At 31.3% G+C, this 23,834-nt stretch overlaps 1 protein-coding gene across 6 annotated transcripts in view; it reads right to left on the bottom strand.

Annotated features, from left to right (window-relative positions):
• Positions 1–23,834, bottom strand: part of LOC111628112 (kazrin-like) — a 36,393-nt gene that overhangs the window by 9,104 nt on the left and 3,455 nt on the right. For 2 of the 6 annotated variants that reach the window (XM_023371837.1, XM_023371836.1), the window contains exons 2-15: positions 16,180–16,656; positions 11,407–11,619; positions 11,081–11,241; positions 10,556–10,702; positions 10,264–10,483; positions 9,957–10,160; positions 9,614–9,825; positions 8,871–8,983; positions 8,494–8,728; positions 7,960–8,061; positions 2,424–2,590; positions 2,174–2,342; positions 1,637–1,660; positions 1,257–1,298 (exon numbers count right to left, since the gene is read on the bottom strand). In XM_023371837.1, the coding sequence (XP_023227605.1) occupies positions 1,284–1,298; positions 1,637–1,660; positions 2,174–2,342; positions 2,424–2,590; positions 7,960–8,061; positions 8,494–8,728; positions 8,871–8,983; positions 9,614–9,825; positions 9,957–10,160; positions 10,264–10,483; positions 10,556–10,702; positions 11,081–11,241; positions 11,407–11,619; positions 16,180–16,656 (2,459 nt within the window). In that variant the 3' untranslated portion in view covers positions 1,257–1,283. Of the gene's footprint in view, positions 1–1,256; positions 1,299–1,636; positions 1,661–2,173; positions 2,343–2,423; positions 2,591–7,959; positions 8,062–8,493; positions 8,729–8,870; positions 8,984–9,613; positions 9,826–9,956; positions 10,161–10,263; positions 10,484–10,555; positions 10,703–11,080; positions 11,242–11,406; positions 11,620–16,179; positions 16,657–18,706; positions 19,472–23,834 lie in introns of those variants that run through there. The other 4 variants (XM_023371838.1, XM_023371839.1, XM_023371840.1 and 1 more) reach the window with 3 other exon arrangements.

Consider the following 23,834-nt stretch of genomic DNA (forward strand, 5'->3'; position numbering starts at 1 on the left):
AAGAAACAAACATTTATATAATATATTAAAGATATAAATAAAGCAAATTGTTTTCTATGTTACATTTATAAAGAATTTGTCCTAAGGAAGTTTACTATGCATTAATATGATAATGGCAAAAATATATTATGATTTCTAAAAAATTACAGTATAAACATGAAAATAATTCATGATAAAAATATGCCCAATAATATATCAGGCAGTTATTTTACAATTATTAATATTGCATTAATCTTTTTCCTGTAAATCAAATATTAATTATAATTATACATTTTCCTATTTGAAAAAATATACATAATAGTGTTAGATTATTTTAAATGTAATTAAAATAGTACTAAGCTTTAAAGGAATTCTGTTAAAATCCTTTATATAAATTAATTTCTATGATATATGTTTTAGATTAAAATTTAAAATGTTTGGAAATTTTATATTCTATTTGTTTATATTGAAGAAACAAGTGGTAATCAGAGAGCAATCTAGAGAACCTGAGCTCTCTTACCTTTGTAGATAAATGAAGAAAACATAAGAAAAAATTTGAATATGACAAACACACTTGTATACACATGTATATACAATATCTAAGAGTTTACTCTTTGTCTATAGTACTAGTGGTTGCATCCAAAGTGATAGAGGGGTAAATGCAGGTATTTTTAACACTAAATAATCTCATTAAGCTGTAATTTAGTAAGTAGTAAGACATGTTTATTTATTGATTTGAATTAGTATACAGTATTTGAATCCAGTTATTAAATAGATTAAAACATTTTTTTAAAAAACTGTAATAATCAAGATTTATTTAATAATCCATTTAAAGTGAATTGTTTAGTAATATAGCCACATTATATGAATTAAATTTTATATTGAAATTTGTTGTCCATTCTCTTTAACAACATATAAGTTAATGGATGTGATAAAACTTTTAATTGCAATTCTAAAATGAAGAAATTTGAATTGATAAAATTTCAGTTTGATCTCTTTTATCATCATTATTAATAAGATTTAATGGTTAATCAAATTTTGAAATCGAAGAAATTTTTTTCATATAAGAAATAAGACTATGGTATTTATAAAAATATTTAGTAGATAATAGATAAAAAGATTTTGGCATGCATAAATAATTATTCTAAATTACAAAGCATAATATTGTAATTTAACAAACACATAATCATGCAATTATAGAATTTGTTACTTCATTTTACTAGATGCAATTAGTAACATAATTAGCAAAAGCAGTAACAGTTAGTGAGAAATATTACCATTAAATTTCGAAGTTATCTTCACTGCTATGATACACTGAGCTGAAATAATTAGTATAAAATTAATATTTCTTGGCATTCAAAATTACATACTATAAGATAATGTTAAATATAAAACTTTTGCATGCAATGATAAAAAGAATTTAAATAAATAAAGCACAATCACAATATTATAAATTTCTGAATGGATGAACTTTTATTAAATGGAGTGTGATTTTGATGAAGCTGAATGATAAAAATGAATATTTTGGCATGATGCTATATACATTAAATTGAAAGACAACAAATATAAGAACATACAGTAATTAATGTTTCTTCTATTTCTTAGTTATCATTCAAACATTTAAAATGCAATGCTCCAATCCATACCAAAATCTTACCTGTGAACTTTTCCATGTTGCAAACTGGAAATGAATTGGAATTCATTTAAATAATAACTATACCTTAATATAATCTTCACAATGATGTTCATTTTACTGATTATAAACATCATATTAAATAATTTTTCCCAAATTTATTAATTCCAAATAAATGGCAATTTAACATTAATATCAAACTAAAAGTTTTCTTCAAGTAAATTTTTATAATAGTTTTCAAAATAGATATTATGTTTTATTTATATATACAAATAATGAATTGTTTTGAAAATTAATTAAAGTATTTAATTACTTTAAAATTGTTTAATTTGTATTATTAAATTCTAATCTAATATTTAATTATATTTCTTTTTATAGATTTAAAAAGTAATATTTGATAAAATGATATTTTAAAACTATAAAAAGAAACATAATAATTATAGATTATGATAATTTTCCATTGTTTAATTTTTATTTTTATCATACATAAAATTTTTTTATGATTTTATTTAAAATGTATAAAAATAGGTTTTAAATTGCGTGTCAATTAAGGTTTCTTACCCTCATACTGGCGCGTCTTTTATCTGGCCTCTCCAATGTTCCAGATCTGGAATACGAACGCATAAAGTTTCGCCCAAGAGATCCAGAAACACTAGAACCACCCGACGATTGCGATGATTTCTTTTCATTTCTTCTTCGGTGAACTACTTCTTCTGCTTCTAAAGACATTCTAAAAAATATTTTATAGAATAATCAAATCAATTTGAATACATTGAATATTTTGAATATATCAAAATTTATCAGTTTTTACCTGGCAGGTTGTACAAGATTTTCTAATTCAGTTGTGAGATGACGTCTAATAATATTTTTGGAAGCTGGAATTCCTAAAGCAGTTGCCATTGTATCTGCTGTAAATGAAGGTTCCAACACCACCAGTGCACCATGTACTCCACTATCTCTTAAGTTTTCTGCATATTCCTAAAAATATATTAATTAATTGAAGAACAGAATTAAGTATAAAATATTTCATAGAAAGAATATATATTAAAACATTCAAAAGTGTAAAAAGTTATTAAGAATTTTCTTTAAAATTTTAATATATTTTTTGATATGAATAAAATATATATTTTTGCAGCCTGTTGATAAAAGTGGTTCTGAGCTAAAAGCTTTGATTCTCAGTCCAGTCCAAGTATCTACTCCCAGTACAATTGTGAGAACCACCCAAACAACTTTTTCAATGGATATTCTTCCAGTTCATCCTGAGCGCAGCAACTTGCCATCTCCTTCTAGTGCCATTTTATTGTTACAGCAGAAAGAGTGCACATAAGAAGTTCTTAAAGTGAAAGCCTTTCAAATTTGATTCTCTACCAATCTATCATATTTTTTTATGAAAAAAAAATAATTTTAGCTATCTAAAAATCGAGAAATTTTACTATTACATATACAGTATTTCAAAATAAATTGAAATTTTAAAACGCAGTTTAAATAACTTCCATTGAAACTTTGTTATTAGACTTTTGAATTATGATTTATTTTTATTTTAGATATATAATATACCCAATTTACTATATCTAATAAAATGTTTTCTCTGTTAATTTTTGAAAACGAATTGAATTTTTCGCATTGCAAGTTAATTTAATGTGGTAATTAGTTCAGTCAGCGCATACAAGAGATGCCTCCATCCAAAAGATCTATGAAGAATCATTAAAGTCCCGATCGAAATCGAATCCGGATCCTCCAAAAGATAAGAGAATTCCTTACAGTATATAAGGATTTCCGTTATCTTTACACTTATGAGTTAAGAAAAATAAGCAATTAAAATTGAAAGAGAAAATGTTGATAAATATTGATTGCTAACTATTATGTATTAAGCATTGGAGGTTGTGTTTGAGAACAGTATCGATTACACTTGCTCTCGCATAAGGTCATTCATTTCTTTGTAGAGCAAGGCGAATCTATCACATCATTGGTTATGACATGTAAATAATCATACACAATAAAAAAAGGGCGGATGTACAGTACAGTACATATATTTTCCTTCAGATTGAGATGAATACTTGATGTTCGAATGGAGAAAATATTTCTAAACATTTACATTCGTATGTAAAAATATGTAAAAAAATATCTGAATATAAAGTATTTATATATTTTTACGCTAGTATAATAATCTATTATTCGTTCATTGCCATTTTTATACGTCTTTCCAGTAAATAAAATTAAAAATCGGGTTTTTAACTATTTTTCTCATAAGAAATTTAATATATAAACTAAATACTACATTTAATTTAATAAAAGCAAATGTTGAAAACTTTGATTTTCTATTTTTAATAATTATTACGGTAGGAAAATATATCGAGTCGTTACTGTTTATTATCATTATTTGTTAAAGTAAATTCGACATTTATTTATTTATTTTCAAAGAAAAAAAAACAATGTCTCGTAGACAATAAGTGCCTCCTCCGGTACAACAATTAAACAACGTAGAATAAATTTAAAAAATACAAACGCATAAATAAACATTAAAAACATTAATTATAATATAATATTTTTTTTCAAAAAGTGTAAAGCAAACCAGAACCGTGCACAGTACTTTTAAAAATCCAACAACGAGTTGCTTAACTTTCCCGGCAACATTTAAAATTTTGGTAGCTCCATCTGTTATCATATTTTATTTTATACATTTTTTATATTTTTAACTATTATAAAAAGCTTAATTTTGAGGGTTTTATAAAAATTTGTAAATGCTAATAACGAGTAAAATCGTTATTAAGACCTACCCTACTGGAGATACACACGATTCTCATTATCCCCCATCCCCTCGACTCTTAACCACCAAAATTTAATAGCATCAATCCTCCTAATAAACAAACCTCCCTGCAAAATTTCAGAAATTTTCGACAAAATTTACAGGATTTATTAAGCTTTAAATTGTGCCACCCCCCACACTAACATCCATACATACAGAAATTACACCCGATTTATTTTGCATTTCAAGGTGTCCTAAGTCCAAAAATATAAAAGTCTTGGGGAGGGTCATTTTTTGACCGATCGCCATACTTCTCCTCTGTTATATATAACAGCCGGGAAAGTAAAAATGTATTATAATTTTTATAATATAGCGCTCCACACAATACAGAAGACTAAGGAGAATACAAAATAATAATATAAGTAACAATTAACTATTTACTATTTTATTTGTTTAATTCTTTTCATGTGGGAAGGGTATGCACGACCTTGATGTATATTATGGATTTTAAGTATGAATATATTCGAAATTTACGATAAAAATAACAACAGACTAGAAGCTATTTATAAGACTACCATTAATATTATTAGATACATTACGGTTTCCATTCCGTTATTAAACTGAACGTATGAAATTACTGTATAGGCCTATGTGTATATACTGTAATGGCTTTATCGAAAAGTTTAAGGTTATATTGTTACTTTATGTTCTGTTCATTTTTGTTAAATAAGATTTTAAACGAAAACATTGTCAAATTAAGCCATGTGATTGTGATTTTAAGATAATAAACTGTAGCGAAACGGACAGGAAGTTTACTTTGTTATTAATTAGGCTAATTAATAAATTAAATAACCAAAATTTTAAATTATATATACAAAAAGCGTTGTAAGACAATTTTCTAGTTTTACTTTTGAGTATATTCTTAACGATTTAAAACTTTAGAGATAAAATATGATGACAGAATCATGTTAAAATGCCGTATTCAATAGTAAGTTACTACGCTCGACAGGGTCTAAGAGATAGAATCTGGACTAGTCACAAATGTAGGACACCGATATTTTCCGAAAGCGATATAAATATATGAATAAAATCAATAAAAAACAGAAAGAAAGATTCCTAAATCACCTATCAAAATAAATTTTAATCATATTTTATAAGACTAAATTTTAGAGGTCCACTGTATCCAGTTCTGGAGTAAAGTTTCTACTGATTCCTTCTGTCAGAGCCTTATGGTAATTGAAGCTTATGTAATCAAACTACTTTATTCTACTAAAAAATATTTTTTCTTATTATTTATTAGTGCAGAAACAAGACAAACACATTAGAATCGCATCGTAACAAAGTTAAACCCAAAAACGTAACGCAACTTAATATGTACCACGCGCATTATTAAGTATCAAGTTTAGAAAATTGTCTTGTAATTACTTCATAATTAATCGGTGTTTACTCGCACTAAGAATGATAACATACTATTTTAAGTTAGTATCTTTTATTTGATGATGAATATGACAAATCTCTTGAAAGTATTATGAAAGGAACGACAACTAACTACAAAATGAACTTGGTATGAGGCAATTACCAAAGAGGACACTCCATGAACTGCATATTAAGTATAGTACAAAGTAAGAAGAATGTGTTTCTTTTTTAAATCCGTAATTTTTGACGTGATTCTTAACAAAAGTATTTGTTTTTGCACTAAACAGATAAGAAATAACTTTCTAATTAGGTGATGTAGTTTGATTAGATTAATTTAAGCACTAGAAATCCTAAACACAATGTTCCTTCATTTAGCTTAACCTACATTTTCCATTGTATTTTAAATCTAAAGCTATCAAATGATAAATAATGACTTCGAAAAAGTTTCATAAATTAAAAAAAAAACACCTGGCGAAATTATCTCTGCAATATCCAATGCCAGGGCTGGACTTAGATTTTTATGGCACTAAGCTATAACATGTAGCAGGCCCTTCTCCTCTACCAAATAATGATACATGTAAATATATGAGGCTATAAAGAGCTCGTTTAGATTATGTACAAATAGGGCCCTGCCCAATACAATACAAGGGTACAGTACGTAACAATATACTATTAGTAAATGAATGTTTAAATTAAAAATATATATTATTTATCTTATAAAATTAATAATTATCTAAAGTAACTGTTAAGCAATTAGATTTTCAAGTACTTGATATCAAAGAATTGTAAACAAGATGACAGAAAAACAATAATATTATTTTATACTTTAAAAATTCTCTTAAAAGATAAAAATTGAAAAGGAATTTAAAAAAAAAAAACTGTAGACTTAATCATATTAAAAATGATATTAACTTATGTTTTATGTTATTTTTTTACAGAAGAATATTACATTTTTACCATATTTATTTTTCTAACACTTTTTTATTTACTCTTTTGCATGGCTTCTTATATAAAAATATCTTAATTTATATAAAAACGATAAAGGACAAAAATAAGAAAAATATCTTGAAAGATCAAAATGATCTTTAATGAACAAATAATGGATTAAAAGATGTAAGAAATGTCAAAGAGAGTCAAAGGACTTATATCAAAACGGGAATTATATCAAAAAACAGATACTTTAATTTTTAAATTAATTAATAATGATGATAAAATGCTAATAAGAAAATTATAGAGAAAAGAAAAATTAATAAAATTCTTAAATGACTTATTTAATGAGCATATAAGATCAAAAGAATAGTAGAAAAGCAACAAGAAACAAACATTGATTAAAGTTATCAAGTACCTAATAAGGAAAAATTTTTACTCTTGATAATATTTTATTTGTATCCAGAGAAAAAAGCAATAATAACATTATAAATAATCCACAATAATGTAAATATTACGTAGAAAACAAAATGAAGAAGTTAAACTAGATTAATCTCTTTAAAATTTTTATATTTCTTTGCATTATATAATCGTCCTTTTTTGATTATTTTATTTTTATATATCATTAAACAAATGAACAAAAATTCACGAATTCTTCCCAGCTTCTTGAACAACTTAAGATATCTTTTTAACTTCAAAAATTTTTATTTCTATTTTCTTAATGTAGTTTTCACTTCTTCCAATGTTTATATTGACATCAATCCACTTTATATATTTATATATCAGATAATGTTTTCTTAACAACCAGTAATTTTGTTTACATCTATATATTTCTCCTCTGATAGTTGATATAAGATAAATTCTGTAATTATATCATAATTTATAATGGTTAAATGCAAAGCTTTATTTTATATATATAAGATAACTGAATTATAAGATAAATTATAACTGAATATATAAATAACCTTAATTATTATCACTACATATATTGAAGCCATAACTATAATATGAAGTAGAATAAACAAATTTAATAACTTTTTAAAGTAGATACTATATACTACCTTTATACTGATGAATAAAAAAGTTTAATATTTTCAAAATATTTCAAATTTTAGAAGATATATTATAATAAAATGTAATAATATTAGATTACATAATTTACTGTACAATGAATTAGTTTTTCTCCTTTATACATATATTAAAAAATAAATAAATATATTCATATTTATTTTAAATTTAAATGTATGACTTAACATACCACTAAATCTATACTTCGGACCCACTTGATGAATCTCTGATTAGTCCATACAAGGGGATCGACATCCATATTTTCACTATGAGACCTCCTTTGCGATAAAATCTGAAATTATTTTCAATTTCATATTGTATCGAATACAAAATATACAATATCTGTAAATGTTTATACAAATCCATGAGTCTTTTTAATTAAATATTTGAATTTAAAAATTGATAAATCAAAATCTATGTACCAGTAAATATTTATAAATGATAAATAGTAACTTTTCTAAAAAAGGAAATGTTTTTACTTTAAAGTATTTTAAATTTATTTATAATCTACAAGACTTATGAACTTTGAACTTTTTAATCTTTAAAATATACTTACTTTCATTGCAATAATAAATATTTTGAAATGATAAAAAAATTTTTTATTTTTTAATTCATTTCAATTTATTAATGAAAGGTTTTTGAACTTAAATATTTTTTTTTATTATATTGTCATTAAAAAAATCATTAATATTTCTAAAAATAAATGAAAGAAATTATTACTAACTTGTCTATCAAATTTAACCATCCTCAAAAGCTGAATTCCATGCATTATGCTAACTTGATGAAATTTTCTTGTTACTCCCAAATACTTTTCCAAATCTTTTTTTGTTAATGTATCTAACACTCTTCCATCTATAAGTTGTACTGTGAAATTATCAACATAACAAGATAATCCTAAACTCGGTAACCATTCCTCGGCTATCCACGTATGGGTAAGAAGACATATCTTGGGATATAAACTAAAACAAATGTGTATTTTTTGGATAAATATTTATAAATTTGCTTTTATTTCTTTACATCAAATATATTTCCTTTATTTCTTTACCATTTATATTGAAGATTGTAGATGAAATATTCACAGGCTTAAAAAATTAATCTTACCAAAGAGATGGTTCTCTATGCTCTTCAATTGCTAGCCTAAGTTTTCTTCTGTGCACAATATTAGTAATTCCTAAGCCAGTTTCTAATTCAGGATCAGATAATTCTAACAATACCTGAAAATTGATGCAAACAATCTATTCAATGTATAATAATAATAATTTAAAATTTATTTAAAAAAATGCTAAAAATAATTTTAATTAATTCAAAAATATTTATTAAATTATTATTTATATCTAAACATTTTTAAAATGTATATAAATGTGTAGCATTCATTCTATGTTAATATGATGCCTAGTTGAACCAGTAGATTAAGTAAATATATTGCTAGAACTATCAATAAAATATGTGTAGTGGCAAAGTTTTGTTATTTTAAAATTATGGTTGGATCAACCACTTAACATCTGTTTTGTCTCATGACTCACATGTTTATGTAACATCCTAGCATTTATTTTATATTAATAATATTTAAGCAAAATAAAGTTGTGAACATAAAATTTTTGAAGCCTCCTTAAATTCTCTTTGAATAAATTATTTTGGAGTAGAATAAAATAATTTTATTTAATAAAATGTTAAAAAAAATATATTTCACTTCTTAATTTGTGACCTCGCACCTATATTTGACATTGTAAATAAATTATTTTCCTTTGACTAACTATAATAACCTAACAAGGGTAATATTATCTTTGAAAAATAAATTTTTTTTTTCTTCTTTTTCAATGCAAACAACAATCCACTTAAAATACCTTTCCACTTTTAATATTTTCTGCACACATGGCTCCATACTGAGGCATTCCTAAACTGACTTCTAGCCAGGCCAATACTGTACTGGCTTTCCATCTTTCCATTGGAGTACCCTGAGCTTCTTCTAATAGTTTCAGTTTTTCCATATAACTTTCTTCTGTTAGGGGACTGGCACATAAACTACTTTGCGGAGACCAAGACGAGCGCTGATCACCTGAAAACGATTGAAAACTAAAACTTGGATACTAAAAATTGAACTTTATAAAGCCGGTAACCTCTCTAAAACGGAGTACAAAAATACAACTTTGTGATCATAAAAAATATAACATCTACTAGATGACTTACTATCAGCAGTAGATTCTATCGATTTTCTCTGACGTCCCCTGGCAAAAACTCTAGATATAGAGCCCCAGGTTCCTTTTCCTTCTCTTCTCTTACGACTTTTTTTCGTGCTGCAATCGGATCCTCCACTGCTATTATATATTTCTTCGGCAGACTGAGATAAACCGGGAAGATTTGGTCTGTGACAATCTCTTGTTGTATTTGATACTGGGCAGGAAAAAAAACGAATACAGTTAACGACAATTAAATTGAATTAAAAGATATCATGAAAGAAGAAATGAGGGGGGAAAAGAATCTATTGTTCACTCACAGACGTGGCTAGGACTAGCATCGCTATCTACAGTGATAGTGGGAGTACCAGCACAGGACGATGAAGTAGTGGGATCGGAACCAGGTGTAGGAGTAGCAGCATTGCTACCATCTCTACCATTCGGAATGTGTGTGGATGCTGTACTAGGACTGTGATATCCATTCGACCGATACGTTCGACTACTGTCTAAATCGGACATGTAACCGAGTCTTTCCCGCACCTAATAAATTGGCATTTAAGTAAAATAACATAATTTACATTTTTTTTTTCCTCCGTAGATATCAGCAATTACCGAATTTAATTCTTCTTGCATTTGTTTAATTTGTGCTTCTTTTAAACCCAATTGTGCACATAGAGCCACGGATCGCTCGGCTTCGTCTCTGGCATGTTTCAATATATTCCACTTTTCTCTTTCCGTATCTTCTCGTTCTCTTACAAGCTAAAATTAAGAAAATTGTCATACATAAAGAAAATATTTTTTAATCTAATTTGCTACTTAGTTAATTTCGGCAACTCTTTAAATTTAAACTGATATTAACTGGATGGAATAAGAGCGCGAAACGACTAATTTATCTTACAATTTGCAACTATTAACGAGCCGTATCGTATAATGAATCTAGAAAAGAATCAAAATTTAATTAAAAATGCTCCAGACTAGCGAAAGAACAAGTTAATCCACTATAATCTTATATAACCTATACGGCAAAGTAGTGTATTTATCTATAGTTTTATCAAAATTTATATTCGAGCATTTATTAAAATTACCCACGCCGCCATAATTAATAACTATCGAGTCATTAAGCTCACGGAGACTGACTTGTTTGAGATTTTTATCGCTGTCTTTCATCTTCTGTTCGTAACTTCGAATAAAGTCTCTGAGTTCCCTTTCCTTCTCTTCTAGAGTACCGTAAAGTTGTTTCATTTGGTTTAATAGATCAAATTTCTCCGCTTTTAACCGTTTACGATCTTGCTTGAGCGCTGCAGAAAAATATCAATGTCATTAATCGTTAATTTTTTCAAGATTTCTCTGAAATATTCCAAGATAAAAAAATAAAAAATGTTATTCTGCTTCGATGAAAGTGTAATTAAAATTAATTACATCGATTCTATGAGAAATTTTAAACCGTTCGGTTCGGAATTTACCTGCTAAAGCCTCCCTTGCGTGCTTCAGATCCGTTTCTAGTTGCTGTAGCTGGGGTTTTAAGTTGTTTTCTCCGGATTCTGTTTGATTTTTGAAGAGTTTAAGTTCCTCCACTTCTTTCTGAAGATTTAGATTGTGTTCCATCAACTTTTCGTTTTGTTCTTGTAACTGGGCCAGCGTATGTTCTAATTGATTGGCATCGTCGTGGGTACAGTCTGAAATTATGCATTTTTATAATAAATTATAATACGTGTATGAATTTTAATGATGAGATAGTTAGCTATATCTCTCGTGTCGCTAATATAATCAGTAATTTGTTAGAAAAATCTATAAGTAAGTTCATCCCGATCGAAGAAGGAAGCACAAGTTTATCTATAAAGAAATTAATCGATAGCCTTAGAGATATTTTACTACAGAGCTTGTACATATACATTTTTTACAAGATTTCAACTAATTCTTTCCTCGTCTCGAAGTTTAAAATTAAATTTTTATTGGGATGGTGTCTTTTAAAAGATTCCCTTCTAGAAAACTTGAAAGAACTCATTAAAACTCCATAATAATAAAAGATAGAAAGAATCTTTCAACATTATCACTAAACCAAAAATATTACCTATTCAATTAAATATATATTTAATAAATTAAAATAGGAAATAGAGTAACTGACACTAATAATGCGTTACTAGGTTATTCTCAATGGAAGATATATATTAAGGGTAATCAATAATGTCGCTGCGACACCGGCTGCATCTTGAATAATAGATCAGTTGTGTGAGTGGAAACTAAATACCTCGGGTGGTCTGTTACCTTAGTAACAATTCGAGGGAAGTCTCTTTAAACAATTGGATGATTTTGGAGTAAGCAAAAATATAAAAATCTACTCCGTATGACTTAACTAAATGAGTAGCGTAATTGATGCTGTAAGGAATGTCAGTAGCATAAACATAAAAATAACAGATTTTAAACCATTACAATTACAAATTTCTTATATTTTCCAACATAAAACATCGACTGATGTGTTCCCTTTTAAAAATATATTCGATTTCCTATCTCACTTCGAAAAATTAGTGGCCCGGTATCGCAGTAAAGTTTGATTTATAATCGCCCATAAAACATTTTTGTCCGAGTTTCCTATATATATATTTTTTCCTCCCTCCTAGGACAACAGTTACGACCGCGCGAGTATAAAAAATTGATGGGATTTTTAGTCAGTTGCGAAAATGAATTCTTGGAGAATATGAGCCTAAGATGATTTGAAAGGAAACACTTTTTAAAATAAAGATGTAATTCGGATGACTTTCTATTATTAAAGTTTCGTTCGACTCATTACAATTATTATTCGACAAGATATTAATTATAAAGCTGTAACGACCGACTGGAGCTGTTTTCCACTATGAAGCATTACTGTAAATGGAAATATGGCAATTACCTTAATTATACTCGCCACGTAAAAGAATAACGACGAAAACAAACGATTAAAAAACATGTTTAAGACAGAATATAACGTCTTATTTACTAAAACATTAGACAAAATGATTATTATAAAGTAGCCGCAACGGGCGACAATTGTTTTTTTTTCTTATTAATATATTATTCATTCTTCGGTTGATTATTGATAGCTTCATTCAGAGAATGTCTGCCTTTATATAAAATTGGAAGGGGGAAAAATCCATTTATTATTTAACTCTCCGTTCCGGGGGTAAAATCGATTTGAAAAGTTCATTCCAATCTTCCCACAAAGTTGGAGAATAATAGAGCATGTAATATTTGGTGAACAAAGTAATGTAAGAATATGTACACAGACTTACGTAACTAACATAGAGAAATGTTTGAGGAAAAAAGAAAAGACACGCTTAATTAACTATAGTATGTATCCAGTGGAGCGAAGTATGTAAGGTTATTGAAAGTAGGTCTCAACCAATGCTCGAGAATCCTAAATACCTTTTAACAGATCTTAACTGTAGCATATCCAAGAATTGTAGATAATATTTAAATTCAATCATCTTCAGAATTTATATCTATAACTTAAGTAGGGAGGAATTTAAAATCGACGTGTGGTTAAGGCGAGAACGACTTTTCTATCAAACTTGTTACGTGGGCTAACTTAAAATCTTAGCGGTTATTAATCTTTCAGGTTAAGTACACATTCTAGAACAATTACGAGAGGGATGATTTTTAAATCTTTTCTTCTCGGACTAGTACGTTGCCATGGAAACACATTGAGTACAGGTACGGCTCTCTACCAAACAACATAACTGGAGTGTATAGCATCGATTGGATGTTATAACGCGCACAACAGACATCGACAATTGGCACTATGTAGATGATGTAAAAACACAAATTTTATATTAAAAAAAAAACAGTAAACATCAATAAACACTAGAAATAAATTCGATTTACATTAATGATAGAAGTGTGAAACTTGGACTGGATGATGCTCCTCCCGGTAATATTTTAAACCATTTAAATCGTAGCAAATTGTATCCTACCGAAGAAGAAGAAGAAGGAAAAAAAAAAAAGCGAGTTGTAGAATTTAATACAGTTATTAAATTGCAGGCCGGAAACTTTTTTCTAGATAGGAGATATCGACTTCTCATCCGATTTAGTACGCTACTTAAAAAATAAAAAGCTAATTACTTCTGACTCGCAGAAGCGTGTTAGCTCTTTTCGACGTCGATTTACCAGTGAAATAATTTGCAGAAATGGCAAATTTGATATAAAAATTAAATTATCTTAATATAAATATTAACTTGATATGGTCTTATTAAGAAATATAATTCGGTGAATCAAATCGAAAGCGACGTTTTTGTTATAATCCAACTAGAAGAGTGTAAATTCCATTTGTTTGGTGGAAATTTTCTTTTTCTTTCGGGAAATGGTAGTTTTACGTTGATAAAGAGCTCTCGTGTTTTTAATATTGTGGTTATATGTGCTTAGAATACATTAAAGAGATTATCGAGAACGTTATTGTTACGTCCTTGTTTAAATACACAAAATTTACAAAATATTTCCTTGGGTTATGCTATCATTACAGCTCGATGGGACTATAAAATGATAAAGAAAAAGATTATCGATTTGTCAATCCTACGATTCTGATCAAAATTCCTTTTTATCGGGTCCAGAAGAATGACTGGAGGCCATTAAGGTACCAGTTTTTCTTGGTAAGGATCTACAGATTTGGTGCGTGGGATTTTTCCGGGATTTTAGTTATACAAACCTACTTTACTCAGATTTAATATTCTTTGGATCGAATCTATTAATGGTTGATGTATCTGCAGCGGTCATCACTCTCGATAAGTGATGCCTGGCATACATGGAAAAGGCAGAGAAGGAGAACACCTTTAAACGCCCATGCGCTCAATAGCTGGCATTTTGCCATCGTCAGCTATACTCTGGAGGGGAAATTAGAAACACTCAACGCTGCAGCTAGGGGAAAAAAATGATCAGACCATTTGTGACAAGCCCTTTGTGCGACACACCTTGACTCGATCGTAGATCCCCTGACAATGCTTGATCTTTTTTCTAATGCGTAAAATGGGAGGTTTTTTCCATCCCAGGAGAATAACCTAAACAGTAGTTTGACCTTTCGGCTATTTCTGTTGTCTTCTAGGATTTATAAAGAGAATAGTATATACTTTTCGCCCATACAATGCTTAAAAAACCATAGTAGCGCTTAAAAAGTATGTGAAAATAGTTATAAAACTAATCACTATCTGCTCTTATAAAATCTTTTCCATTAAAGTAACAAACTTGATGAACGTCCCATTAACTAACTGAAACTTATCCTTCGAGATATTCTCGGTGTTATGCTGAAAAAATTCTTCCTAAACCTTTTCTACCCAGCAGAGGGGATGTTTAAAAATGGCAATGTGGGTCGAAAATGAATAGCATCTGTAAAACTCGACATCTACGAAACTTTCAACGCTAAAGAATTAAAACAGATCAACTTTTCCAATGCTTTATTGTAAGCATTTGCGAATAATTTAAATTCCTAATTTACTTAAATTCAGATAACATTTTTTTTGGGAGAAAAAAAAATCAGTTGTATGATTAAGAAGTTGCAAAAAGAAAATGCCAACTCGTGAGTACTGAAGTGTCATCGAGATTCTTGTTTAAAATATAAATTGGCTGGACGACTCGAAAAAGGATGATCTGATAAGGATCCTTTAACCATAAGGATTAAAAAACAGGACAGGAAAAAAAGAAGAAAACAAAAAAGCAATGTTCGTGAGACTCTTCAGAAAGGAAAAACCTGACACCATCGATTAAACCGAAAGAAAAAAAGAATTTTTAATTACTAGTATGATCGAAACTTATAATTTCGCATCATTACATAAAAAAATAAGAGATTCAATTAGTTTCTCTCAATTCTTTTTCCTTCCAAAATCAATATTCAACTTTGATATGACGGGGTGTCATCTGGCAGGACTACATAGAATTTTAAGAAAAATTACCACGTCAAGAAGCGGATTAAATAAAACCGACCGAACTTTTTATTAACGAAGGTATTGTAATTAACATTTGCGAGATAAAAGGATCGGTGTTTTAAAACAAATAACACCTCTATTCCTCAGTACAGAGACGTCGTGCAGTGCAGCCATTTTGACAGGTTTTTAAACATTTAAATGCTAATGGCCAGCATTTGTAACGTTTAAAACATTATTAAAATCGAACGAGATAAAGCTATGAGATAAAATTTACGAGATTTCCTGTCTGTATGTCAATGTGTCAACGACAGATGCCGGATAAGAGCATTGGAAAAGAGGAGACACACTTACTTTTACATCTTTCGCATTTGGCATCGTTATCGGGTTGGTTGTCTTGAGCAGAATCTTCCAAAATTGTCTGGGGTGAAGTACAGTTCGAATTGCTGTCCGATATTGTTTGCACGTTAGAATTAAGTTCGGCGCAACTGGTCGTTGTATTCGGTACTTCGACGTTTAACGGAACACAAGTAGTTAATATATTACCGGCCATATCGCTGGTAGTGGGTTCGATAACGTCCTTTTCGATGCGACTAGCTATTGTCTTATTTTCTTCCATCATCTTTCGAAATTTTGCTTGAGCATCGAGCAAAAGTCGCCGCATGAGAGCCATCGACGACTTGAGGTTATCCCGTTGTTGATTCCAACCAGCGGTGGTATCATGGCAGATGTTGTCTTGTGATCGAACAGAAGAAGGTACGAGTTCGTAGGAATTCTGAGAAAAGATGAACTGCACAATTTGGTCGTTCAGGGAATCCAACGATTGGATAGCTGAAAATAGAATTTTCCCAATATCAGTATCGAAATCTGCACTACTCTATCTTAATATATATATATATAAAAGCCACCAGAATAAATTATTATTTTGTTTTTCTTTTAAAACTTAAAGGATAACGGAACTAACTCTCCGTCTATTGTTCTTTATGGACAGGAAACCGCTAGCCCTTATCCTGTATACGGATGAGGAATAAATTGTCTCCGCCGTGACAACGTCGACTTAATTTATGAACGTGTTTATCACGTGATCGAGGCAAATGGTCTATTTTCGGAAACGGGATAGAAAATGGACGGGGGTGCATCGAATTGCAACAAAATTTGCCCTTTTCTTTTTCCCTTTTTTGTGGTTCTGTTGCTATGACTACATCTCGGTAATCTCTTGGATGAATCGAGGGATATTAGTTTTTGCGGGGTCAATAACCTTTCTTAGCAAATACAGCTAACCGAGCACTTCTGCTTAAAGGAAGACACCGCCAATCATTTTCATATCTATGAGACCCATCTCGGAATCACGTGATTGATCCGGTCACGTGAACCGGTTGCCTAGGTAACTCGACATCAACAGAAAAAGTCCTAGAAGATGGCGCGGGGGCCCTCGCTCCCTTTTTCTTTCCACTGGCGAAAACCCAACTCGGTCGTCTGAAACTTAATTAATCCGGCGAAATACGGTATACAAATATACAAAAATCTTCCCCAACTTTTTTTTTTTAAAAATACCTTAGAAAAGTTTATTAAATTAATGGTTCCGTATTAGGGGTGAAGGTATCACCGTTCTGTCTTCCGGTCGTATCGCGGGTAATGGGAACTTCAGTCTATTGTTACAGTCACAGGAAATGCGTCAGAACATCATTTGTATTCGCTTTATGAATTCGGGAGTCAAATAATCTGGGAAGACACGTGAGAGTGCCCATAAAGAGATTATAGTGCCGACACGTGTCCGCTTTCCGTTCAGGTAGAGCTTCCAGATTAATTTTTAATACCATGCGCTAGATTTCATCAGCGTTTTCTAGCATTTCGTCCACGAAACTCAATAAACCGGTACAAAATTCGATATTAACGTAAATTCTCCAAGCCTTCCGCAGCTTTTTGGTACTAAAAAAAAGTCGTCGAAATTTACCAAAATTCGACTCCAGCAAGCGAGACGAGCGAAATATTTTAGTCTAACGAACCAAGTGGTTCAATTTAGCAACGATTTCGACACGAAACTACAGAATTTTAAGCAATTTTTCACGACGAATTTCATTATTATTAAATGAGCAATCAATCAAAATTCCCTTACAGCGTATAAACAGACATTTTTCTTCTCTAAGCTAACGTAAACATTCGTTTACGCCAAATGTCAAAGTTAATTAACGCTAAAAATCACGAAAGGCTCGTTAAAAACTATTTTAAAAAAATACATAAGTTTGAAAGATATATACTTAAAACGACGTCATTTATCCTTTAAAAAAAGGGGGTTAAAGATTGATATTTTATCCGTAATAAAACGAGGAAAAAATGCCGACGGACGTGTCCATCTGGTTGGAATTTCGGAACTCGAAACAAAGCTTCACTGCCAAACACGCGGCTGGATGGCGGAAAAACAGAGAGAAAGGTGGTTTAATTATTGAAATTTTTCCAAGAAGAAAAAAAAAAGTCCATTTAATCAATTACCGGGCGCCCACCCTAATTTCGAGTACCGAACACTAAGAGCGACGGTAGGAAAAGTTACGTTTTTCTGCTTAATTATCGGAGGAGGAGAGAAGTTAATGGTTATCGAGCGACTGGGGCGAAAACTTTTGATAATTTTTTTTTGATAAATCTGTGAGGAAAAAAAAATTAAAAAATAAAACCTCTATCATCCCACACATACACACAAAACGATCCGACTCCGCAACCAAGTCGATGCGGTACTTCCAACAATCAATAACAGTCTGGACTTAAACGTAGGACGGAATGTTGCCCCCTTAAACAGTTGTTTAAGCGTCGGTAGGCGACATTCCTCTACTCCCGATTTTAAGGGGGCAGAGGCATCGATATTAATCAGGATTTTAAACACTCTTACCTGTTATTTTACAGATCACGTGTGATTTATATCCCGCACAAAACCGCCTTTCCAATAGATAGTTTATCCGTCAGACAGACATGGTGGCGCTTAGCCAACTACTGGGTTGGCAGCACTGAGTCGACCAACAACCGGGCGGGCGAATCCATTGGAGCGCGGGAGATGACGTATGGGAGGAGAAGCGAAGTTTTTTGGGGGATCTGATATAAGGTTAGGGTTGAGGGGCGACGTAAGCGTTTTTTTTTTCCTCCTTCTTCCATACTATAAATAATCGCTCATCCGGCTTGGAACCCCGCCTAGGTGTTTTTTTCTTTTTGTCATGACAGCAACGTGGGAACCTCCCGTCTGGATGGCAACACTCTAAAAGAAGAACGCGTTGGTTTATTAAAGCGAACTTCGGTGTAATGCCATCTATTGTTGATCTTCGGTACTAGAGGGGTGGATGTGGAAGAAGAACCGCCGTCGATCGGAATTTCGACGCAACCTTTGACCGAGTTTATGGAAGTTAACTAATTACTGGCTTACGCTTCGACTTTAACCTTGGATCTACGGGGAATTTCGCTATGAGCGATGATTGTAAACGGACCAAAAATGATGAAAATTCGACCCCGTTCGTACCGAAGGTTACAGGTCGGGTGATTTTAGTCAAACCAGTTCCACCACACGTTTCCACTATTAAACATCGCAAATGGAAAGCGAAGCGGCGCGATTCGTGACTCGACATTGTTTTGACTTCTTTTGTTCTGTTAACGAACACACGGACGAAATAACCCGAACAACGGAGAAAAAATAAGCAAATAAATAAATAGTGTAAATGCTGATGGTTTCCTTCCACTTTCTATTGCCTACCTTAATGATATCTACTTCCACTTCATCAATCTGCCTACTAATCTTTCACTACTTAACAATGATTTTTTTTTCGTTTTAAATTTATTTTCGGTGATATTCGATCAATTTATAATCACGGAAAACACAGCAAAGAACAGTCAAACAACTGCAACAAAACGTCGCACAGTTGCACAGACGGGTGATCGATTTATCCTACTGTAACTATACGGAATCATTAACAATCATACAAATAGGTAACTATGTTTTTATATACTTTTTAGATTATTAAGTGTAAACAATTATTAAATTCATAAATATATTAAAGTACCAACACGAGGATAAAGTCTATTATTATTATTATTATTTAAACAATGTTTTTGTTTATGGAATTCGATGTTTACGTCTATTTATAGAACTAGACTGATGAAGATTTAATAATATAAAACTTAAACGATTAGGTTACTGTGGAAATAGTTAAAATTATATCCAGAGCAAGAATTTTTCAGTTCACGAGTGAAATAATCATCTCATCATATATATATAAACCAGTCGACGGAGTGTATCCTCTATAGGAGGGGTGCATTTCACGTTCCTGACAGGTAAAAGAACACTAAACCGCGTATGGCCCGAGGGAGAAGGTGATTCGTGACCATCTGTCCCCTGTCTACCACCTGTTGTCGTTGATAAAAATTAACAAAGAAAAGACTAATTACGACGTGCTTTAATGGTTCTAGAAGACCACATTACAACCCGATGAAAAGAACTTGTCACTATTAAAAATGGTCAATTTAAAGGATAGAATCCAACGAAGAGAAGTCGGTACTTTCTATTATCTGCGTCACGTTCAATCAGCTCTCCATCAGCGATTTCATTAAGTACCTGCCAAAATTGGTAGAAATCGTACAAAATAAGCGATCAATTACTTAAAAAGTACGAAGTTTTATTAAAAGTTTTCTTCTATCAAACTATTTATTACGTTATATTTATATGGTTGGGCGTTAAAACAATGCGCAGTCAACCCGATTTTAATCTGCGTGGAAGGAAAAAAAAAGTACAAAATCGAACATAAACTCGACAGCTCGACACGCAAACGATGGCGACTTATAGCAGACAGGAAGTGGAATTGAACAGACGGTTTTAGTAACTTCCCCACCCCAAAATTACGATACGCGTCCCAAAAGGGAGGGAGAAGAGGGCGGATAACCAGTCACGTGATCCCATAATACTTTTGTATTGACCCGAGGGTCGCGGGGTCTGACGCCCGCACCCACCCAATTAAGAATGTTAACATCCAAACTCCCACGAATAAGAAAAAAAAAAAACATCAAAATTTTCAAATTGTCGACAACCCACGTTCGATTGTTACCAGTAAAAAGTACGAAATTTTTAAGATAAAAATCTACGATCGAGGTGTTCCTCCTCGAAAATAATGAAGTCATTTAGTTGTAAATAAAGCAGAGGAGAGGCTACGAATTCTTGTACAGGATATAACACCAGAAAAGAACGATAAAATACCACATTTCAAATGGGTAAATGAAGCGCATTGCAAGAAGAAATCCATAGAGCAACGGGATTTACAATCGGTTTTGGGGGAGATTTAGAAATATTCTTTGAGTGTTTTACTTTTCTAGAAGTCTGGACGGAAAGAAAAGGGTATATTTCCTCCTCCCCCACAAAAAAAAAAAAAAAATACAAATTTCCATTCGTTCGAGCGTAAACTATAGGTAAAGATTTTACTAAACAGTTGGTTAAAAGAGCGTAGCTCATTTCACTGATCCGAGACAACCATAGAATATTTCCGGCATTAGAACAAAGCGGTTAACAAAACTCTCATTTGCATAATTCCAACGATCGTAAAATTCGAAATTATCCGATTTATCTTCTCTTTAATTAAAAATACGCGAAGAAAAATATTACTTCGCAATTATTATTATCACTCTCCATCTCTCGAAAAGTTTCCGTCTGAAAGAATCTACCACGCGCCTTATCTTACTCTTCCGTGATTAAATGCTGCGATCTTCATTTAAAAAATAAAAATACTCCTTTCATCTTAAGACAGAAAAACAGGAGAAAAAATGGAGGAATGCTTTATTAAACTTCGTTTCTTTGTCGGCAGATGGAGCGCGAGTAACATAGGCATTTGAATATTGCATCGGCGTAATATTACACAACGCGATCGATAAAATAAATAAAATACTATTTATGGGATTTAAATACCGTAGAATTGTACGTAAGACGAGTTATTTCTCCGTTAAGGTCATTGAATACGAGGTATTTGACCAAAACCTGACCATGTCGGGACATCGATGACGTCAACTTTCGAGTCCCCGGTCAGTCACCTGTCCGGAGAATTCGCCAGTCGCGTGTCAAATGACAAATGTCTGTAATTACAACGGCTTTATCGCGCTACTTCCGCGGTGGTTCCATCTACGAAGCGGGAAGGGAGGAGGAAAAGAAGGAGAGGTGAAGAAAAAAAAAAAAAAATCGAACTTTCAAACGAGGAAATCAAAAATGGGAGAGGTGGCACACACGCACCTGCGGTCATTAAAACTATGACCAGTGATCGACACGAAAGAATCACGTCGATACTAAATGGTCCCCCTCAACGATTTTGATTCAATGTCAAAAAGCCGGATTAATAATGGTCCGGTAGCATGTTTTATTTTCTTTTTGCACAAAAAATCATTACCCATTCAATATTTTATACAAAAGAAAAAGTTCATCTTAGGCACGAATGCATTATTGAACTTTGTTTCCTTATGGAAAATGGAGTCGGGTCAGTTGGACCGACGTGACTCACTTCTTCGACATTAATAATAAAAGTGACAATTAAATTCTGTACTGTACGTAACGTTATGAATGAGCAATTAAGGCAATTAAGAGTCGTTTTCTCCGTCATCCTAGCAGATGGTCAACGAAATTCTCCATTATGACTACGTTAATTCCGGTCAGTAGGGGCGAAGTTCGTACGGGATCGTGTTTACTAGCTCCTAATTCGCATTACTCATCGTGTCGACTTTCCCTTTCGGACGTTGTCGCTCTCGATTATCCGTCCACACCGGTTAATCTTTGTACTCTTTTATAAATGAGAAACGTGTAATTTCATCTTTATAAATTAACTGATTCGGATTAGATTTTTATGTAATTTGCGAAACACCTTTAACTCCATTAACACAAATTACATTTAGGAAATATTTGAATGGAATTAATTGGTAGAAAAACAATTTATTTTCCATTAAATGGTCATATTTATAGAAACAAATATTGATATCGATCGATGATTTCTATCATTGTTGCTAGACGATGATTAAAAATAAATTCTTAAAAATGTTTAAAATATTTTTTTATAAATAATTTTCGAGCGTTAAAACTTTTAAAACAAGATATTTACAGAATAAACATGTTGCACCTGCTGCACCTGAAGCGTGAAACAGCTGCCTTTCCATCAACTCGATTCTCTAATATTCTTCTTCCGCAGATAGATTATAATTTCTATTTTTCGCTTTAAAATATTCTAGTATTATTGTTATTTTAAGTTTACTACATATTTGTAGGCGAAACTTTACGTAGAAGTGATATTCGACCGTTACCATTTATCAAATCTCGGCGCGAGTTAGTCGATTTGAAATCCATCACATCCATATCTGGACGGTCTTCAATCACTCCTTTCAGTCCTTGTCAAAGTATTCCCACTCTTCCGTCTTTCGTAGATAGCAATGAACGATTGCCTTCTATCGGAATATCATCAAAACCGCATTCCTCCCAAAGAATTTACAGCAAAACACGAATTTGTTTTTCACGCCGCTCATTAATTTCTTCGGCAAATTAGGCATGTATCTATAAAACGAACGGAGCGAGAAGAGCCAATGAAAGTCAAAAATTCTCATTACTAAGAATGGACGATGGGGGAAGTCAGGTAAATGGTCTCTATCTTAATGGTAAACTGTTTCTAAGAGAGTCTCTCATCCTACCCTCCTGCGGTTCTCTGCATCTCACAGAAGTAATCTTGTTAGTTCGCTCTAAATTTTGCTTTAAATCGATCGAGTGTTCGTCATTATATTCGACATCTCAGTATCTTCACTTCTCTTTCGCATGACGAAAAACGAGTACTCGAAAAGTGCCAGGAAATAATTAAACAATAGGAGCAACGGTAAATCGTGTTTTGGGTTTGGTGTAAGTTGAAAAAATAAATAGACAAATGTACAAATTAAGTTGGTATATATATTAATAAAAGAAAAAACTGCGAGTAATTTCAAGGACTAATGACATCACAAGCGGTGTTCTTTGTCGAAAACCAGTC

The sequence above is a fragment of the Centruroides sculpturatus genome, unplaced genomic scaffold (assembly GCF_000671375.1).
Source record: "Centruroides sculpturatus isolate CEXI.00-Female unplaced genomic scaffold, Cexi_2.0 scaffold430, whole genome shotgun sequence".
Lineage (NCBI taxonomy): Eukaryota > Metazoa > Arthropoda > Arachnida > Scorpiones > Buthidae > Centruroides > Centruroides sculpturatus.